The following is a 20,884-nucleotide window of genomic DNA, read 5'->3' on the forward strand; positions in this document are numbered from 1 at the left end:
CAGGGGGGGTCAGAGGTTTAGGTCTCTTTCAGCCAGTGGAATACATGAAGATTTGTATAACAAAAAGTGCTCTCTTCTCTTTAAAACTGGTACATATGTGTATGTTAGTACTCTTTAAATATGTTAAAGGGCCTTCAAAATGTAAAATCTAAAACGGGCTGGGCGGTGGTGGCAAATGCCTTTAATTCCAGCACTTGGGAGGCAGAGGCAAGAGGATCTCTGTGAGTTCGAGGCCAGTCTGGGCTAAGGAGCTAGTTCCCGGATAGGCTCCAAAGCTACACAGAGAAGCCCTGTTTCGGGGGAGAAAAAAAAAGATGAGGACCGGATGGTGGTGTCGCACACCTTTGATCCCAGCACTGACAGGCAGAAGCAGGAGGATCTCTGTGAGTTGGAGACCAGTCAGGACAGCCAGGGCTGTTATACAGTGAAACCCTGTCTCGGAAAAAACAAACAGGAGGAAATATAAAGGAATCATCTTGACTGTTACAGGACACCCTGTGGAGACAATTGAGATCACTCCCACTTACAAAGACACCACTGGACTGGAAAGCCTTCCTTTAATTCAGTTCCTTCCTTTATAGGAGTGCACTAACTTTACCCACATATTTATAAATTCGTTTTTGATTAAAATAACCCCGCCCTATTTTCACACATCGTAATGCTTAGCCTATAAAAAAAACAATTGTCAAGGTAAGTGTGGCCTCACCTTGGAGCTGGAGAGATGTCTCAATGGTTAAGAGCACTGGCTGCTCTTCCAGAGGTCCTGAGTTCAATTCCCAGCAACTACATGGTGGCTCACAGCCATCTACAATGAGACCTCGTGCCCTCTTCTGATCTGCAGTCATACATGCAGGTAGAACACCGTATACATAATAAATAAATCTTAAAAAAAAAGTGTTTGATTTTTTTTCCCACATCTGGTCACCTCCTTCCAGGCTGTGACGGCATTTGTTCCTGTTTTCGGTAAGGGGCAATGAATAATTGGTCTCCAGCGCCATTAGGGGTGCACACCGGCTAATGGCTAACCACCCCTGGCTCTTGGATAGAGAACCCTGCCTGGAAGGCCTTAAATGCCACAGAGTCTCATTTCAGATCTTCCCTCAGCAGATTGTACACATCTATGATAATTAGGAACCAGGCTCCCAAGTCTAATAGTAAGAGACGGTGCACAATGTGTAACCCATGCGACCGGTTACTACTCAGTCATTGCAGTGACGTGACGTGACAGTACTCCCCAGGTAGTAGCCACCCTTAATATTTTCTTGAGACTCATCCCAAAATATGTCGGAAATCAAACATTTTATGAAAAATTACGTTGTATTGTCTTTACAGTGTGTGCATGTTTGTTTGTGGGTGCACAGATAGTCCTGGGCCATGTGGTGTAGCACACACATGACGGTGGTTTCTTAAGATGGACTGGCCTTGCCAGGTGTGGTGGTGCACACCTTCAATTCCAGCACCTGGAAAGACAGAGGCAGATACACTTCTCTGAGTCCCAGACCAGCCTGGCCTATGTAGTGAGTTCTAGACCACCCAGGGGTACATAGGGAGATCTGGTCTTTAAACAAACAAACAAACAAACAAAAAAACAAGAGTGACCAAGTGACCTAGGGACATCACATCTGTTCTGGATAAGGACTGCATGATGCCTGCATAAAGAAGTCACCTAACAGCCTGCTTCAGAATGTGTTACCATTGCTAATTGAGGAATCAGGCTGGTTTCCTATACTCTGTCACACAGCAACAGCAAATTATGTCCTTCCCTGTGTTTTTTGGATTATTTTTTGTTAATTACTTTTGTAAACTTCTAACCTGGAGGCTCATTTGTCAAACTTTAAAGGTGTGTGTATGTGTGTGTGTGAACATGCATGTCCTCTAGTGCCTGAGGAGGCAGAAGAGGGCATCAGATCCTATGGAGCTGGACTTGGGTGGCTCTGAGCCTTGTGATAGACATGCTAAGAGCTGAACCAGGTCCTCTTTGAGAGCAGCAAGAGCCCGTACCCACCCGATCATTTCTCCAGCCCTTACCTCACTCAACACCTGATTGTCCCTTCTTGCAGCTGCACGACATCTTCTCTAAGTCTATGCCTCAGGTAAACTGGTCAACTGAAGGGGAGAACCAAACTGTGTCCTGACTGTCACACAGGCCCCTCCCATATCCTACACCCATGTGATATAAACACATACATACTTATATCTCTTTGTCATTTCTGGGTTCTGGGTTCTAACTGGAAAGGCTTTCCTTACTCCAACACCACACAGTTCTTTGCGCCTCCTTCTACAACATGGAGTTGCACCCCTTACACCACCATTAGAATACACTTCCATGCATTTAAAATAAATTTTTTTCCAGGGGATAGCCCGGGCTGTCCTGAAACTTATTATGTAGACCAGGCTGGCCTTCCTTGAACTCACAGACATCCACTTGCCTCTGCCTTTCAAGTACTGGGATTAAAGGCCACCACTGCCCGGTCTACATTTCAAAAATTTTTTAAAGAAGAATTTTATTTTTTATTAAAGTAAATACAGTGCTAGCTTTGTGTGTTTAATTTTTGTACAGAATCACACTGTGTTGTCCAGTCTTAGCCTCGATTTCAGCTCAAGCCATCTCTCTGCCTCATCCTTAGGAGCTGGGCCAGTCTTTGTGCTTTGTCTGTGTTTGTTTGAGACCGGGGACTCTGTTATGTAGCTCTGGCTGTCTTAGAGCTCCTCAGGTGTAGACCAGGCTCACCTGGAACTCATGCTCCCGAGGAGGCCTGCCTGGGGTAGCATGTGCTCTGTGCCGCTGGCCCTCAGCTCTTTCTCTCGCTGTGATGGGCAGGAAGTCCTGAGCAATTCCTGGCTCAGCAATTCTCAACCCGTGGGTCAGGATTCCTTTGGGGGTCAAGCCACCCTTTCACAGGGGTCACTTATCAGATATCCTGCATACCAGATATTTACCTTGTGATTCACGACAGTAGCAAAATTACAGTAATGAAGGAACGACAAAAATAATTTTTTCCCATAACCTGAAAAATTGTGTTAAAGGGTCAAAGCTTCAGGAAGGTTGAGAATCGCTGACCTGCCTCCTCTCAGGTATCGTCTGCTGCTGCTGTTCCCAGGTTTTGGGGACTCAGTTGCCTTCAAAGGAAGCCAGCACAGAGGCAGGGACAGCCGAGCTGCTGAAGCAGTGGTGGAGTGCTCCCTCCCTCGGTATGTGTGAGGCTGGAGTCCCATCCCTAGAACATTAAAAGAATAAAAGGAAGAGGGGGACCAGGGAGCTGGCTCAATGGCTGGAAATAATTGCTGTGTCAGCATAAAGACTTGGTTAGATTCCCCTCGACTACCTATGTAAAAAGCAAGGTATGGTTGTGGGTGCCTCTAACCCCAGAGTTGATGGGTTGATCCAGAGAGCCTGAGTACTGCAGAGTCCTCCAACTTCAGGTTCAGGAAGGGGAGCCCCCGCCCCTGCCCCCGCCCAGTCTCAAGGGACTTAGGCTGAAAGAGGCAGAGGCAGACACCGGCTCTGGCTTCCCACTGTGAAGCATGTGCACACTACATATACATATATATACACACTACCCCCACATATATACACAAGCTAGCGTGAACAGCAAAAAGACGGAGAGGGGGGTGGGGTGAAAAATCTAGTGACTTCCGGCATTGAGATCTTACGTGACTCTGATCTTAGGTCAAAGTCAGACCTTCCAGAATGTCAGGATTTCCTCGGAGACCCAAGACCTCTATTGCCCAATACCTTGTTTTATGTCTTTTAGCTAGGTCACATTTTGGATGTGCTGTTCAAGTTATCTCGGCTTTAAAAAAACATATAATCTATACGATAATCTGGATATTAAATGAGAGTATTTAAATGTTTTAGAAACTGTGAAACACAAAGGTACAAGATGTTGAAAGTAGCCAAACCGTGGCCTTTAATCCCAACATTGGGAGGCAGAGGCAGGTGGATCTCTGTGAGTTCGAGGCCATCCTGGTCTACAGAGGGAGTTCCAGGACAGCCAGGGCTACACAGAGAAACCCTGTCTCGCGCCTCCCCTGCCCCCCCACCGTGTTGAAAGTAAAGTGTTATAAAGACTGGGCTCAGTGGGTTACTTGTTTTGTTCTGTCTCCGAGATTCTGCAGATGGTGGTTAGAGGAAAACCATCGATCTCACCCAAAATCGGATCATTTATTCTGAGCCAAACGTGAAAACTGACGGTGGCACTGGGGATCCTGAATTTGGGTAGACCCCAGAGACACGTACCCATGGAAGTCAGTTATCACGTGAACTCTTTAGTCACAAACTAAGCTATAAACGAATGCACCAAAATTCATTGGTGGGGCTGGAGGGAGGTAGGCGAGGAAGAGCAGATCAGGGGAAGCCTCGGCTCTGACGGCATCTGTAGGGCTGGTGGAAGGGGTGGGTCTAGAGACTTTAACTGATAGTCAGAAGTAGGGTGGGTCAGATACAGAGCAGGTGATAACTGGCAATTGGCCGGACGAGATAGATCAGGATAATCCGGCTATGGGGTCTGGGGTCTGTATGTATCGTTCCAACTCTTCCCCAATCAGGACGTTCATAAATCCGGCAACCAGGTCTTCGGAAACACAACACTGTGTGTGTGGCCTTTCCGGGGGAGCTTCAGTCCACATCACCCAGGTAAATACAAGTGACTTCTTACCGTGGGAAAAGCGCGGCTGTTGGGGATGGCGCTGGCTGGTACAAAGAGCTCAGAAGCAGCCCGGCCAGCTACCTGTCTATTCATACCTGAGGAATTATCCTTATGTTGCTAATGTGGATAAACTCAACATGGCTGACTGGCCCTTGAAAAAAAAAGACAATAGCCAGCTTCCCCTTCAGCAGCTGGAGGTCCTCAGACCTGAGATGTGACGAGATGATTACAGGTCCCCTGTGCAAGGGTTTTGGAGTCCAGCAGCCTGCATGTTTTATAAATACCTGCCCATGCTGGGCTGCGAGCTAAAGAGATCCCGTGGACTACCAGAGTCAGCCTCCCCACCCCCAAACTTCCCCTCCCCGCCCCCCGCCCCCCCCCCCCCGGCCCAGCACCTGAGGGGAATCAGACCATACCTAAGCAATTGTCCGGATGAAACAAACACCCTTCCCTCCGTCGTTCGACAGGCCTGGTACCAATAACGGCAATTACCACTTATTGCTGCGGGGGCCTCGCCTCTCTCCGCTCTGCCAAGTTTGAAATCTCTGCCTGCTCAGGGTCTGCAGAACCGCGAAAAATCAACTTGGCTTGGCTTGGCTGAAGGCACCAAACGGGGCTGCGCGTATCGCCAGGAAAAGGAACAATAATAATAAACAATAGTGGTGGGACACGTTTATCGCTAGGTTGGGAGAGCACAGGGCCACCGCTCGGTTGTACTTCAGAAGTTTCATGAAGAGGCTTTTTTTTTTTTTAAAGAATCCCGCAAATATAACACGTGGCAGCGACAACTAACCCCACCCCCACCCCCCACCCCCAGTCAATTGCATCAGTGACGCTCAGAGACAGTTGACAGCGACGCCAGCCGCCCGAAGTGAAGCTGAAGTTTGTCTTTCTGCCGTGCGGAGAACAAAACTACTGCGGGTGTCAGGGGCTCGCACTGGGGGGCCGGGGTGGGGGTGTGGGGGTCGTTTCCCCTTTCCGGAGCTGTGCAGGGCGGGTGCAGAGTCCCGCAGGAATGCGAAGCTCCTAACGAGCTGCGCTCAGGCCTCCGGGGGGCGGAGGGGGGTGGGGAGGGCGGCGGGGGAGGGGCTCCAGCTGATCTCAGAATCCGGCCCGCGCGTTCCCGCGTCCTAACGGCCTCGAGATGATTTACACCAGCAGACGGTGTGCCTTGGCGGGGTCCAGCTGGCCTTCGCGTCACGGTGAGTGGTATTCTGCATTTTCCTCCCCTCCCGGCTTGAAAGAGGCTTCTGCTACCCTCTGCCCCCCCCCAATCCCCGCTTGACCCATGTCAAGTTTTGTTTTCAAACTGTAAGCCGGGTTTCCATTTCTGTTGCCCGCCCGCAGAGAGAGAGGAAAAAAAAAAAAAAAAAAAAAAAAAGCAAAGCTACCTTTGTGTGCATAACGAGGCCACCGCGGGGCCGAGGGTAACCGCCGGGAAGGAGCGTTCCGGCCTCGCGTTGCCGCCGCCGCGGCTGGGTTTAGCCGACCCCGGGGCGAGCTCCGTGGAGCGGCCCCGAAGCCACTGTCCAAGTTAGCAAACAAAAGCCACTAAGGCAGTCACCGCCCGGCCGGGACAGGAGTCCTGCCACTCACACGGCCCAGCTCCTCCTCCTCCTCTCCCGCAGTGGATGTGAGCCACCAATCCCAGCCCCAAACAACCCTTCAAAAGCCCCAGAGAGGCGGCCCTCCAACGAGCGGCCGGCCCGCGGCCCCCTCCCCGCACCACATCAGTCCCGCACCCGGGCGGGCGCAGCAGCAGCCGCCGCCGCCGCCGCCGCTGAGTCATCTCCGGCCGGGTCCCGGAAAGCGCTGCGCCCCGGGGGCAGTTTGCAGAGAGGGCTCTGCCAAGCCGGTGGGTTTCTCTCCCTGGACACCGTCCTCCAACCGCCTCCTGCGCTGATTTCCGCGTGTGCGCTCTGCCAGCCGCCAGGGCGCGCGCGGCTTGGGGGTGGGGGTGGCTTTTTTAGGGTTCCTGCCTCACGGTGACGCGACCCCCCCGCCTCCGCAGTTGGTGCGTTTTGTAAAAACCACCCGAGCTTCTTTAACTCTGGGTTTTAACGCGCTCCCCAGAGGGGTTGTCTTTAGGAAGGGGGCGCGGCGAAGGCTTGCTTTAGTTTCCAACGCAATCGTAAACAGACTCCAAAGTCTAGCGGGTCATCCCGTGGCCGCCTTAGTGTGACTTGGGCTTTAACCTTGTTTTCACCGGGACGTCTCCTCCTGCCCGATCTCCACCGAGGTCACAAAACCAGAACAGCCACAGAGCCGAAACTGGAGACAGACACCGGCGCTGACGTCGCCGCTCGGCTTATTTACGTTTGGGGTTTTTCTTTTTCTTTTTTTTTTTTTAGGTAATGGGGAAAGTCTTCTGTGACATGTGACAGTTGGCTTGCTTTGCCTTTTTTTTTTTTTTTTTAACAATCCGGCATAGGTGGAAACTAAACCTAGAAGTGAGGGCATTCGCGTCTCGAAGTCAGTCAAAACTGCATCTGGGTTGTATTTTGGGGGGGGGAGGTTGTAATTCATCGTGGAACTCGTATTGGCGCTCCCCTCTCAAGCAAAATAAACCAATAGGAACGAGTGTGTATTTAATGGCCAGTTTCTGTTTGAAATACTGAAGGGTGGAGGGGGGTTGTCCTCTGGTGGGCACCGCAGCCCACAAAGTAGACGCTGTTTACCGAAACGGATGAGCAGCCCCGGCGTGGTCACCCCTCTTCTAGAAAGGCGTAGCTGCGGGGGTGGGGAGGGGCGCAGCGGGGCGCACACGCGCCCCGGTCATTCCCAAGCTGAGTTGTTTAAAGAACATGTGAGCATGACAAGTGTCTATCCGCAACGTGTTAGATTTCGAAACTGCCCTTCAATCCAATCCGGAACTCGGAGCCCGGGGGAACAGACATTCGCCTAGGGTGCCTGTGTCTGTGTCTCATCCAGCCCCTCCCCCCCGCCGTACACACACACACACACACACACACACACACACACCTCTCCCACTGTCAAGAGTCCACGAGGAGAAGGGTGCGCCGCGCCCGCGTGTCAATGGCAGCTGCGCCTTCTGGAAGAAGTTGGTTCTTGTCTGGAATACTTTTCCTCTGGCGCCCCACCCCTTGAGTCAGAAACCGCTGCCTCTTGTGGCTGGAGTTTGGGGCAGCTGTCAAAAACAAGGGTGGGGGGTTGTCTTGTCTTCTCTGAGGTGGACGGGGCTGGGTGGGGGAGAGGAGGTGTCCTTAACCAGAGCTCTCCCCATCTGTTGCAAACTAAAAGCACTCCTCGCCCGGGACGAAAGGCCCCTAAGGAGAAACTGGTGTGGCCGCCGAGGGCTGAGGCATGTGGACCATACTAGCCCTACGGGCAGGCAGGCATGACCGTGTTTCTGGGCTCCGCCACCCCGGAGGGACCGGTGACCACGGTTCCCCGGACCAGGGCTGTTAAGCTGGAAGGTGCCGGGGGGAGGGGCAGAGGAGCGGCTGGGCGGGCGGGGGACGGGGCGGGCTGCTGGGGGCGGAGGCAGGACCTCCTGTACCTTCCCTCTGCTCTCTCACTCTGACAGCGCCGAGGTGCGCGGAGTGGAGCGGGAAACAAAGGAGTTGAGTAGGGAGGGGAGTGAGTTGGGCCAGGGAGAGCCCCCGGCTGGCTGCCAGAAGATCCTGGCTGGAGGAAGCCCAAGTGTCACTTGAATTCCAAACCCAGGAGCCAGCGCCTGGGACCCAAAGCACCTTGTTTAGCCATAGTGGCTGGAATACTCTCCCGTAAGTTCCCGGAGCACCAGTAAAGGAGGATCATCGCCCCCGCCCCGCCACTCGGACTGCTGGTCCCCAGAAACCCCAGCTTCACCTCTCGCTGGGACGGGAGTTCCAGGATGAAAATCAAAAAGGGTAAGGCTGCTGCACCGGCGGGCTGTGCGCACCCAGGGCACCAGTGCGGGACATGTGCGGTCCGTCCGCGCTGGGTCGGGGTGGGGAGACACTGACTTCGGTGGACTTTTCCGCCCAGGGGCACCCGGACCGGAGAGAGGTGGCCGTTCTCTTTGTTGAGGCTGTGTCTCCAATGGCAGTTGCTGTGCTTTTTTTCCTCCTAGACACAACACGAGGGGCTGTTGTGGGGAGACAGCCTCACCACGCTGCTGGCGCGTTGTCAAGAAACGCGCTCAGCGCCTTGTTTGTGCGCCTCCAAGTTTCATTGTCTTCGCTGACACTCCATGCTCAGCCCAGCCGCCGCGTGGTTTCTCGTGCTGTTTGTGGGACAGGGCCATGGGGTGGGTGTTTAAGGGTACCCTCACACCTCTCTTTTCCCCGCGTGTGTGTGTGGGGTCGTTGGCGCAATCCAGCTGCCTTACCTTTTGTTTAAAAGTTCGGTTCCGGGTGCTCTCGCTCCTCATCAGACCCTGGTACTGTTTTTATGGATGTGGTGTGTGTGTGTGTGTTTCACTGTCAAAGGAATGGGATTCCGGGCCCACACATCGTCTGAGGGAGAGCATAGCTTTAGAAAGCTGGACTTGGACTTTTTAAAACTACGAGTTTCTAAAAGTTTTCTCACCATGAATTTAGGAGAACTTGTCCCCATGCAGGCAAAACGTGTCCCAAGTGTGTGACAAGTAGGCTTGGTTTTGTGAGTGCATAGAGCGAGCCTGTCATTGTTTCCACCGGGCTTTACAACTAAAACTTGCCGTCAGTCAGTCTGGTTTAAAAACAAAATACACAGGGGAGGGGAGAAAAAAAAAACTCCGAGCGGTCAAAAGACTGTGAAGTCCCTTTTGAAGCTAACTTTGGAGTCCCTGGCTGGGAGGTCCCTCGAGTGTTCGTTCCTTCGTTCAGTCGTGGACTAGAGTTGGCTTTTCTGTTGTGATTTATGTGGAGTGGTTCAAAACAGAAGTTAATGGCTTGGGGAAGCTGGCGTGGGGGAGGGTTGGGGAACGCTGCTGCGCATGCCCGAGAGCTTCCTCGAGTTTGTTACTCCACATTCTTTCAGACCCAGACCGCGGCTGCAGTTCCAACGACTGCAGTTCCAACGGAACACGGTTACGGTGGCCACCGCGGGGCGCGCGCGCGCACACACACACACACACACACACAGGCACACACACCCTGGGGTTCCTCCTCGCTCTCCACCCGGTAGAGTTGTGCCGATGTAGTTCCGTGAGAGACTCTGAAACATAGGGAGCTAACTCATGAAGACACACGGTACTTGGTTAAGTAGGCCTCCCTGCCCTTCTCCGTCCTGGGACCAGGGAGAGCCAGAGCGCCTAGAGCTGAGGAAAAGTTTTAACTGAGTCCTGGCGAAGACTTGGGGTGGGGTTGGGGAAACCTCCGCAGAGCCGTGTCACCCTTTTGACAAGACTGACAGATCTAGACCAGGGGAGGGGGGGGGAGGCATTCCGGTCCAAGGGCAGGCACATACTACACGAGGGTGTTTTGGTTTTGAGCGGTTCCTCGGGAAGGCAAAACTGGGTTTGTTTCCGTGGGTGGGGAGGGGGAACTGACTGCTAAGTAGTCTCTTCCTCAGTTACCACCTCTCCCACTTGGGTGTCCCCTTCCCCAGATGCAAGGTCTGGGGGAAAACATCAGAGGTCCCCAGCCCACGACGCGTCAGTCCCAAGTTGGTGGAAACAATGAACCGTGATGTGTTGGAGGGGAAACTTTGCTGCTGCTGCGGCCGCTTCAGGGCTGCTGGTGGGGAGAGAGCAGAGACTGCAGAGGTGGCCCAGGCTCCTTTCCCTTTTTAGGCTTCCCCAGCACATGGTCCGGATGGGGGCAGACCTGTGGGGCAGTGAGTGAGCTGCACCGCCCCATTGCGAGTTCCTTAGGGACCGTGATCCAGCTGGGTTGCTAACTCGGGGACAGTTAGCCAGCAGGCTTCAGTAGGGGCTAAAGAACTCCAAAGAACAAAAGCTGCTTGCTTTCTCTCCTCGGGCTCCTCCCTCTCCTGTGAGCCTCCAGCCCTGCCTCCCCGCACCCCCATCCCTGCTTGAGACTACCTGGGAGGGGAGGGCAAGCTTCCCTGTCCTTGGGCCAGGACTGCTTAAACCTGCCCCGCCTATTGTCTGTTTTAGGAACATCTGAACACCCTTTCTACTTTACTTAGAACAAAGACTGGTCTGATGATAAAGTGCCTTCGTAGAAAGCCGAGATGGCCCCGAAAGAGCTCCAAAAATGGCCCTGGCACAGGCTGGAAGAAGGCTGGACTAGGAAACCCCGGGGTCTCTCCAAGCCTGTTGAATCAGTTTAGGGCTGGGCTGAGCAGCGCCATGGATTTAGTGACTTGGGTGTGAAGTTCTATCCAAGTAGTACTTGTCCGAAGAAGGGAGACTTGTTAAGTTTGTTTCTTCTTAAGTCTTTCCTTTGATTTCCCCCCCCCCAGATTATTTTTCCAGTCTGCATTAGATCTTTTAAAATCCAAGCTCTCCCACCCCCCAACCCCAATGTTTCAGAACTTCAGAAAAGAGAAAGTGAAGAAGCAAGATCTGCTTCCTAGAGCCCTGGGACCCACAGGCCGCCTTGTGGCCTTCTGAACCCTCCTTGTATGTGGGTAGAGTAAGAGACTTGGGATTTTGTCCCACACCCACCTCGCTCCCTCCATAGCCGATTTTTTTTTTCCCAACGAGTAAGCAAAGCGAGACTATTGGAAACAAGTCCTGGCCGGGAAGCTTTTCAAAAGCTCTGTTACAGTAGGAAATGAGTAACAAGGAAAAAAGCCTTTGTTTTTCCAAGTCGAGCCACAATCGGGAGGGAGTTTTAATGAAAACAGCCCTGACAGTAGCAAACGTGGTCTAGCAGGGCTGAACACATCAGCTGGCGCGCCCAAGGCACCTAGTCTTCACTTCCTGTTCCTTCAGCCTTTGTGCATGCTTTGGAAATACTTGTAAAGAAGGCCTGTCTAGTCTGTCTGTCCCTCTTTCTTTCCTTCCTTCCTTTCTTCCTTCCTTCCGTCCTTCCTTCCTTTCTTTCTTTTCTCTCTCCCCTTCCTTTTTTTTTTTTTTTTCTTTGTCAAATGAACAGAGGCGGCCGTTTGGTTAACTGAAACCTGCTTTGTGTCCCTAACCTATTCTGAAAGAGCATGCTTCTTGTCAAACTTCAGTGATCAGATCAAAGGGCAGGCTTTGGGGTTTTTTTGTTTCAGGCACTTTGTTATTGCCAATTTACAGTCGGGAATTGACTGTTCATTGAGCAAACTTTGACACTTTTCCCCTCCTAGATTTAAAAAGAGGGGGTAGGGAATAGAGTGTCTTGACTTTTCTGAAGTTGGGGGAGTTGAAGCAAATTGCTTTATTCAATTAACCTGATGTGTTTAAAAGTGAGATTTCCTTGGTTATCAAAGCAAATGTGAAACAGGAACTCGTTTATAATGGAAGGTGGGTTTTTTTAAAAATGGTTTTTCACCCAAATTTCAATATGGGACTTTTAAAATTTCTCCGATTCTGTACAGTGAAAATACTTTCGGTTTTAAAATCGCCCTTTCTTTAGACTTTTTTTTTCTTTCTCGAAACATTAATTGTATCTTCAGGGGGAGCACATCAACTGCGTGGCAGTTAAACATGGCTGGTTCCTGTGGTTTATTATGGCAGTTTATTGTTAAGCCTTAAGCTACAGTGAATTTGCAAAATCATCTCCCTCTTTTGTTAGAACTTGCTTTACTTTGTCTTTGGATGTGGGCTTTTCCTGTAGGAACGTCTTCCAGCACCTTCTGCCCCCTGCAGTCCAAAGCTAAAAATGTGTCAACAAAGTCAGTCTGCTCCTGGTTGTAAATTCCTTTAAAATTCATGGAGCCGATGCTGTGTCACTGTGAAGAGTATTGTTTTTATTTCCTAGAACAGCACACAGACTCAATTAAGATTGACTAAAACTACTCATAGCTTAAAAAAATATATCTTTGAAAACTTCACCTTCAAACAAACACAAACTTCATAGGTTATAAAGATAATATTGCCTGACTTTTAGATTTGAAAGGTGTTAATAGCATTTGTTAGATAAAACATTTTAAGGTTCAAAATGATGTTAAAATGTAAAAGTCAAACTGTCCTGAAAATTTTCATTGAACTTTGATTTAAATACTCTGTAGGGCTTGGGAATTCTTAACATTTCTGATAGGATTAAAGTATTTACCACCAAAGTGGCTTCCTTTTCGGGTTGCATATTCAATTTTCTTTGTTATGTAAGAATTAAAGATTGATGGGTAGGATAGCATTCTAGGTAGTAAACCTTTCATGAAAGGAGAAAAACATTTAAAATGTACATATTCGCTGGAGTATTGTCTCTAGTTAGCAATGACCATAAATACAAAATTTGAGGCACAGTCCCACACTGTTCAGCACACTTCTTGTGATGACTTACTCCCTTCAAGTGCAGTTTGTCTTGTCTAAGCTTCATGTTTAAAAAAAAAAGTTACATCTTAGTTGGCCACAGCAAGAAGGACTCTGGCAATTAATTGGTTGAATGTCTGTGCCGTTCTATGGAGACCCCGGTCCAGGCCGAAAGCTTCACACTCAATAGTTGAAAAACCACAAGGACGTGGCATTAGTCTAAGCAAACAAGCTTTGAGATGGTCACCCTGCTGATAAGAGTGAGTGACTGTGGGCCTTGTCCCTTCCCAGGCATCGTCGCAGCATCCGGCAGCGACACCGAGGATGAAGACAGCATGGATGTTCCCCTGGACCTTTCCTCTTCGGCAGCCTCTGGCAAGAGACGGAGGAGAGGCAATCTGCCCAAGGAGTCTGTCCAGATTCTGCGGGACTGGCTGTACGAGCACAGATACAACGCGTATCCCTCAGAGCAAGAGAAGGCACTGCTGTCCCAGCAGACACACCTGTCCACACTGCAGGTACGGGGAAAGCTTCACCTCTCACCCCTGCGGCTGCGGGGCTGGGCTTCCACTGTCCAGCTGTGCCCCCAACCTAAGCATATCCTTCTTTATTCCTTACTATTAGATATTTTATAGCATTCCCGTGTGTCATGTTATTAAGCTCTTCCCTAGTCTTCCCCTCCCCCATCCAGAGAGAGAGAGAGAAGCAGGATCTTTCCCTCTTAGACTGTATAGTGTGAGAAGCTAATAATTGGCTGTTTACAGAGGACAGAAACACTTGACACTCATCTATCAGGAAACACTTCCTTCAATGGCTGAAAGAGCCTGTGTGGTGTGTATTGAGAAGGAGGTTAAACCTTACTCTATTGCCCAGGAAACTGGTTTGATATTTAAACAAGGACAGACCTCAGTGAGGTAATTCGTGTTATGTCTGTTGACACAGTCATTTGAACGGAGGGAAATCAGTTACTGAGGGGTGTGGCCTCTTTTATACAGGAAAAGCCTTCCTGTAGTTGATTAACTCAGATGCTAGGGCAGTAGGTAGTAGGTTGAAACAGGCTTGAAGGTGAGCCTTCCTTAAAGTTACCGTCAAGTTTGAGATCTTACACCTTTTCCTTGTTTGTGAAAGGGTTGTGGATGAGAACACATTCAAAGCCAATTTGTGCTCATGGCAGACAGGCTGACTTGGCTTATGTCTCTCTCTCTCCTCTCTCCCCCCTTCCATGTTTTATTATCTTTGCTGTTGTTGGGCCCCTCGAATGCTAGGCAAATGTTACTACCTCCTCAGTCCAGATAAGCCCTGTTCCACCTCCTTTACTTCAGAGAGAGAGGTCAGTTAGGCACCCTGCATTGGATGTTTTCAGAACCAGTTTGTCAAGTGTGTGGAGAAAGTGTTGCAGCCTATCTCTGTGATTTCAGGTCTGTAACTGGTTCATCAACGCCCGCCGCAGGCTCCTCCCTGACATGCTGAGGAAGGATGGCAAAGATCCAAACCAGTTCACGATTTCCCGCCGTGGGGCCAAGATTTCCGAAGCTAGCTCTGTGGAAACTGCGATGGGTATCAAAAACTTCATGCCGGCTCTAGAAGAGAGCCCGTTTCATTCCTGCACAGCTGGACCCGACCCAACCCTCGGGAGGCCGGCGTCTCCCAAGCCTTCCGCCCCGGGATCCATTTTGGCTCGTCCGTCGGTGATCTGCCATACCACTGTGACTGCTCTGAAAGACGGGCCCTTCTCTCTCTGCCAGCCAGTTGGTGTGGGACAGAGCGCAGATGTACAGCAGGTAACAGCTGGCAACTTTACAGATACCTCTCTCATGTACCCAGAGGATGCTTGCAAATCTGGACCGAGTCCAAACCCTCAGAGTGGTCTTTTTAACACTCCTCCCCCGACTCCGCCGGACCTCAATCAGGATTTTAGCGGATTCCAGCTTCTGGTGGATGTTGCACTCAAACGGGCAGCGGAGATGGAGCTTCAGGCGAAACTCACAGCTTAACCCTTTTCCAGACAAAACAGTTCTCCAAAATATGGTCCTGATTGGCAGGGTGATGGCAAGAGATGCATTATTTTATATTTTTTCTATTAATATTTGCACATGGGATTGCTCAATTGAAGCTTCCTGTTACTAAGATGTCTTCAATGGAATACAGTCATTCCAAGAACTACAAACTAAAGCTACTGTAGAAACAAAGGGTTCTCTTTTTTAAATGTTTCTTGGTAGATTTTTCATAATGTGAGATGGTTCCCAATATCATGTGATCTTCTCCCACATCCCCCCACCTTTTATGTTTTTTTTTTCAGACTGTGCAATACTTAGAAGCCGTAGCGTCTTTCTATCTCCATGTGGAACAGGATGCCCACATACAGTCTAATGAATAATCTTTCAGTTTTTTTTAGATTCAAACAAGTATGAATCTAGTTGTTGGATATCTTTTTTCATGATGTAATAAAGTATTTTCTTTAAAAGTTATTGCAATGAAGAGTATTTTCTTGAAGGAAGCACTAGGAGCCCGGCAGGAATATAGTACACCCATGTGCAGGAAGTTGGGGGCAGGGAGGGGTATGACTTAGAGGTGTGTGTCACTGCTTTTTAAAGAGCTGTGGACAACAGACCAGTATGAATAAACAGGATGTGTGATATTTACTCTTGATTGGAGGGGCAGCTGGTCCCTTCAATCTTCCTTAGGGAGGAATGTTAAATTGTAATGAGGTATCAGCATTTAGTTAGCTCATCGCTAAATCAATAACAAGCTGCTTCATATTTCAGACAGGACCATGTGAAACAAAAAGCTTCGAGCAACTGGTCATAGCTTAATTTTTCACAAGTGAACAGTACTAGCAACTTTCATGTCTTTCTAATGTTTGTTGTGGTTACAGATGGTACAGATTTTTGCATCTGAGTACAGTGCCTATTTGTGGAGAAATCACCATTGATAAGCCCTTAAAGCATCTTCCAGAATCCAGGAAAGTACCATCTATGGTGATACTCTGAGTTTATTAAACTTTCCAAGGTCATAAGTTTGAAAATAATGATGCCATGTACAAGTAGAGTTTGTTGGGATAGGAAATTATTTACAAAGCCTGGTTGGCCAGAAGGGAATTGGTTGTGTTCCTTTCGCTTGTCACATGCCACAGAACCATTCCTACAAAGTCATGCTTAGTGTGAAGTTCCTTTGTCTTTATTGCCCTGTCCTCTATCCCTCGGCATGAACTGTCCAAATTTGGAGGACGAATCACAGCTTGCTTCTATGTGGCATTTCAGACAGTGGCAGATTCTCACACCGTCAGGTTTACCTAAATGTAAAAGTGGCTGCTACAGAAAAAGATACACTCAGAAAATTTCTTTGTAAGTGAAACAGAAAACCTGGCCGTGAACTGCATCCTAGAAGTGTAACAAAAGAAAGGAAACGATTTAGAGCCAGTTCTGTCAGACGGTTGCCTGACCATAGTACAAACGCAATGACGGTGGTTAAAGCTGGGTCAAAGATCACTAACTTTGCTTTAAGTCTGACCGCCTACCCATGTTAAAGGTGTTAACTCACTCTAAAGGACGGTGAGAAAAACCCAAAGAGTATAAGGCTGGGCAGGGAGGTACCTCAAGCCAAAGGAATGCACAAGGCCCTGGCCAAAAACAAAAAACAAACAAAACAAAAAAATGACAAGGTTAAGGGTCAACAAGAGCTGAAGCCCATGGCTTATGCTACTTTTCCTTGTTTGAGCTCCTTACAGATCCTAGTTTCCAGTAGCTGACAGAGTAAACAGAACCCATTATGCTGAAACACGTCACTCATAAGCTTTCATATCAGCCAGGCAATGGCGGCACACCTGTAATCCCAGCCCTGAAGAAGCAGGAGAGTCATAAGTTTGAAGCCATCCTGGGCTACTTTTTGTTGTTTTTGCTTTCAAAGACAGGGTTTTTCTGTGTAACAGTCCTGGCTGTCCTGGGTTCTCAAACCAGGCTGGACTCGAACTCAGAGATCCCAGAGTGCTGGGATTAAGTTGTGCACCACCACTGCCTGGCTACCTGGGCCACTTTTTTTTTTCCTTTTTTTGAGACCCAGACTTAAAATTATTCATGGGGCTGAGGAATAATTTGGTCAGGAGGGTGCTTGCCTAGCATGCAGATGACCCTGGGTTCTGTCTCCCATGACAGAAACTGGGGCAAGGTGGCACATATGAGTAATCCCAGCCTATATTCAAAGTTATACTTTGCTACATTGTGAGTTTGGCCAGCCTGGGCAACTTAATACCCTGTCTGAAACTATTCTATCAAACCCAAATAGAAATGATTCTTTTGCGTCTACTGTATACATTGTTTACTTTTGCCGCCTCATAGGGAATATGTAAGTGGGTCTTTTATTTAGTCTGTTTTTGAATCAATGTGTCTAGTCACTTTAAACCTAATATATTTCCATCACTATGCCCCAACTGTCATATATTTGTAGTTTGTATGTTTGTTTTTCCCTTCCTTTGTCTTCTTTCATTTTTGCCTTATTCCAGCTTAAGTGGTACTATCTAGTATTCTGTCTGTAGTTTTTTTTTTTCCAGTCATAACTATATTGTTAGTTTGTCTCACTAAGTAGATCAGGTCGGCCTTGAACTCAGAGATATCCACCTGGCTCTGTCTCCCAAGTTTTGGAATCAAAGGCATTCACCACCGCACTCAGCTGTGCTGCTAATTTGGCTGGCTACTGTATGGTCGTTGTAGGGATTACATCATGCATCTTTAGTTTATTGAAGTCTCCAGTTCTGTTCACTTAATCTGCTTTGCTTTCTTGTGTCTGTGACAAAAGACACAGAGCTCGGTAGATTATGCTTTTAGTCCTGGCACTAGGGAGGCAGAGGCGGAGGCATCACTATGAGTCTCAAGCCATCCAGGGCTGCAAAGTGAGACCCTCTCAAAAATGACAAAACAAAACATGGACTTTTTGAGAGACAAAAAAGGACCAAAACAATAATGCTGGTTTAGCATTTCCAGTGCCTTCCATTCTTTCCTGAAGATTCAAGTGACATGTCTGTCATTCCTCCTAAGCTGGAGGAAGCTCCTACAGGAGTGTAGTATGAAATAGTTCAGTGGAAAACCAAGCCTAAGTAACGTTAGTTCAATTCTCAGCCCCGCCCTCCTCCCCAAAATGTTTTATTTTTTATTGTATTTAATTTCATTTCACTTTTGTTTTGGAAGTGCTTTCACTGCTGGGGAATTTTATGTTGGTACTTGTTTTCCTTTGGCCTGTGGAAGGCACAGCCTCTGTCCCCATTGTTCCAGAGGGGACCTGCTGCTGTTTTGTCCCTTCCTTAGGAGGAGTGTATTTCCTTAGCTGTGTTATTCTGGGATTTCAGCATTTGAACCTTGATGTGACTAAGTGGGGCTTTCTCTTGTTTTTTATTTACCTTTGCTTTGGTTTGTATTGTCTTGGAGTTCACTGAACATCTTGGATGTGTAAGTAAAACCAGGGAAGTTTTGGCCATTAGTTTTGTTGTTTTGTTTTTCATGACAGTGTTTCTCTGTGTAGCCTTGGCTGGTCATTCCATTTCTAAAATACATTTTCTATTTCTTCTCTCCTAAAATGCCATTGAACTTATATTAGGTCATCTGAGATTGCCTTACATATTTATAAGGTTTCTATATTCACTATATTTCAAATTCAGTAATTCAACTAATTAATTTTCAACTTACTCTGTGTCTTCAATCTGCTATTGGGTCTATCTCAGGTCATTTTAAGTTTTATATATATATATATATATATATATATATATTTTTTTTTTTTTTTTTTTTTTTTTACGAGACAGGGTTTCTCTGTATTGCTTTTGAGGCTGTCGGTCCAGCCTGGCCTTGAACTCACAGAGATCCGCCTGCCTCTGCCTCCTGAGTGCTGGGATTAAAGGCGTGCGCCACCACCGCCCGGCCTTTATGTTATATTTTTATAAATAGGTTTCCATTTGCCAGGAACTGAACCCAGGCCTCACCCCTGCTCTGCTAGTACTTAGTTCTTTACACGCCAGACTCTCATCTGATCGTTATGCTTTGTTTTAAGATGAGGCCTCACCTTATAGACCAGTGAAAGAGCACACCACCACACCAACTTTATTCTTTTTGAGAAGTCATTGCTAGTCTATTGTGACCATTGACTTAATAATTATATATTATTTCTGTGTAAGCTATCTGTCAGTCACTGTCCATTTTATTTACTGTGAAGGGTTTGCTCCTGAGCCTGGAGCCTCACCCTGAGGATCACCAAGGCAGAGTGCTTGGATAGCAGGTGGGCTATTGTGCCCACCGGGCTTCTATTGGTGGGGGTTGGGGTTCTGGACTTGTTCTCACACTTGCATGGCAAACACTACCCACTGAGCCATTGCCCCAGTCCCTCACGGGCTACTCATGATTGGCAGCCTCAAAGCACCTGTAATGTGTCATAATAGTCTCCTTTGATAGCCTTTTACTTCAGCAAGAGGTCAACTCTGTGGCCAGTCTCTCTCTTTTTGACTCCACACTGGCATTTCGGATGGGATGTTAGCAAGCCCTCAGTTCTATGACATTCCTCTGAGGAGTTAGCTTTTGTCTTCAGGCGGTTCTCCTGGTTGGACTAACCACCCTACTCTGCTGTGGCTGAAGTCTGAACCTGTTCTTTCACGGTCTTACAGCAGCCCTAAGAAGAGCAGTGCTCTCCCTGGCACAGGCTGAGACTTGCCCCCTGCACCTACAGCATTTCCCCCAAACCTTCCCAGCTTGTTGGCTCTGTCTACCCCCAAGTCTTTCCATGACACCTGTATAAAAATAAGTGTTTAAATTTACTTACTTTATCTCCCCCGAGTGGTTTGCCTGCACATGTGTGTGTTGGTTCTGGATGAAGCCTGGTCCTCTAGTGGGCAGCCCCTGAGCCATGGCTCTAGCCGCTTTCCATGAAATCTTTTTTTTTTTATTTTTTTAAATTAGAAACAAGCTCACTTCAATCCCTCCCCTCCTCTCCCGCCCCTCCCACCAGACCTTCCAGCCTCCCACCCAATCCCCACTTACTCAGCTCCCCAGGGTGGGTGAGGCCCTCCATGGGGGAATCTCCAGAGTCTGTCATTTCATCCAGGGCAGGGCCTAGGCCCTCCCCCAAGAGTCCAGGCTGAGAGAGCATCCCTCACTGTGGGATGGGCTCCCAAAGTCTATTTGTGTGCCAGGGATAAATACTGATCTACTACCCAAGGCCCCAAAGATTGCCTAGGCCTCCTCACTGACACCTACATTCAGGGGGTCTGGATCAGTCCCATGCTGACCTCCCAGCCATCAGTCTGGGGCCCAAGAGCTCCCCCCTTGTTCAGGTCAGCTGTTTCTGGGGGGTTAAACCAGCCCAGTCTTGACCCCTTTGCTCATCAGCCCTTCCTCTCTGTCACTGGGTTCCAGGAGTTCAGTGTTTAGCTGTAGGTGTCTGCCTCTGCTTCCACCAGTTGCTAGATGAAGATTCTGTTTCCCAGACTCTCTGACAGTGGGATTGTGGGCTGTCACTCCCCTGGTCCATGCCAAAAATCCATATATGAGGGAGTACATTCCATGTTTGTCTTTTTGTTACTGGGTTACCTCACTCAAGATGGTTTTGCTTGCAATTTTCAAGATTCCATTTTTTTTTCTGCTGAATAATACTCCATTGTGTAAATGTACCACATTTTCTCTATCCACTCTTCAGTTGTGGGGCATCTAGGTTGCTTCCAGGTTCTGGCTGTTACAAATAATGCTGCTATGAACATAGTGGAACAGATATCCTTGTTGTATGAATTTGCATCTTTTGGGTATATGCCTAAGAGTGGAATTGTTGGGTCTTGTGGTAGACTGATTCCCATTTTCCTGAGGAATCTCCATACTGATTTCCAAAGTGGCTGTAAGAGTTGGCACTCCCACCTTCAGTGGAGTGTTCCTAGTTTGTAATTGTAACCTTGAATGCCATTAGCCTAGAAAAGATT

At 48.5% G+C, this 20,884-nt stretch overlaps 1 protein-coding gene and 1 long non-coding RNA gene across 6 annotated transcripts; one reads left to right on the forward strand and one right to left on the reverse strand.

Moving 5' to 3' along the window:
- Positions 1–540: 540 nt before the first annotated feature.
- LOC106022176 lies at positions 541–6,370 on the reverse strand. Of its 2 annotated transcripts, XR_001197206.3 has the most exons (4): positions 6,041–6,180; positions 5,066–5,265; positions 2,029–3,218; positions 541–1,460 (listed from the first exon to the last, which is right to left on the reverse strand). It is a non-coding gene; the product is annotated as an uncharacterized LOC106022176 (long non-coding RNA). The 2 variants fall into 2 exon arrangements; XR_001197207.3 differs by lacking the exon at positions 541–1,460 and having other exon boundaries at positions 2,475–3,218; positions 5,066–5,209; positions 6,041–6,370.
- Positions 5,723–15,410, forward strand: Tgif1 (TGFB induced factor homeobox 1). 4 transcript variants are annotated; one of them, XM_005082559.3, is made up of 3 exons: positions 5,723–5,851; positions 13,234–13,460; positions 14,361–15,410. In XM_005082559.3, the coding sequence occupies exons 1-3, from the start codon at positions 5,794–5,796 to the stop codon at positions 14,934–14,936; spliced, it is 861 nt and encodes a 286-aa protein (XP_005082616.1). In that variant the 5' UTR covers positions 5,723–5,793; the 3' UTR covers positions 14,937–15,410. The 4 variants fall into 4 exon arrangements, with proteins under 4 accessions (XP_005082616.1, XP_040608773.1, XP_005082617.1 ...); XM_040752839.1 differs by lacking the exon at positions 5,723–5,851 and adding an exon at positions 6,397–6,504; XM_005082560.4 differs by lacking the exon at positions 5,723–5,851 and adding an exon at positions 8,162–8,521.
- The last annotated feature ends 5,474 nt before the right edge of the window (positions 15,411–20,884 follow it).

The sequence above is a fragment of the Mesocricetus auratus genome, unplaced genomic scaffold (genome assembly GCF_017639785.1).
Source record: "Mesocricetus auratus isolate SY011 unplaced genomic scaffold, BCM_Maur_2.0 Super-Scaffold_100010, whole genome shotgun sequence".
NCBI lineage: Eukaryota > Metazoa > Chordata > Mammalia > Rodentia > Cricetidae > Mesocricetus > Mesocricetus auratus.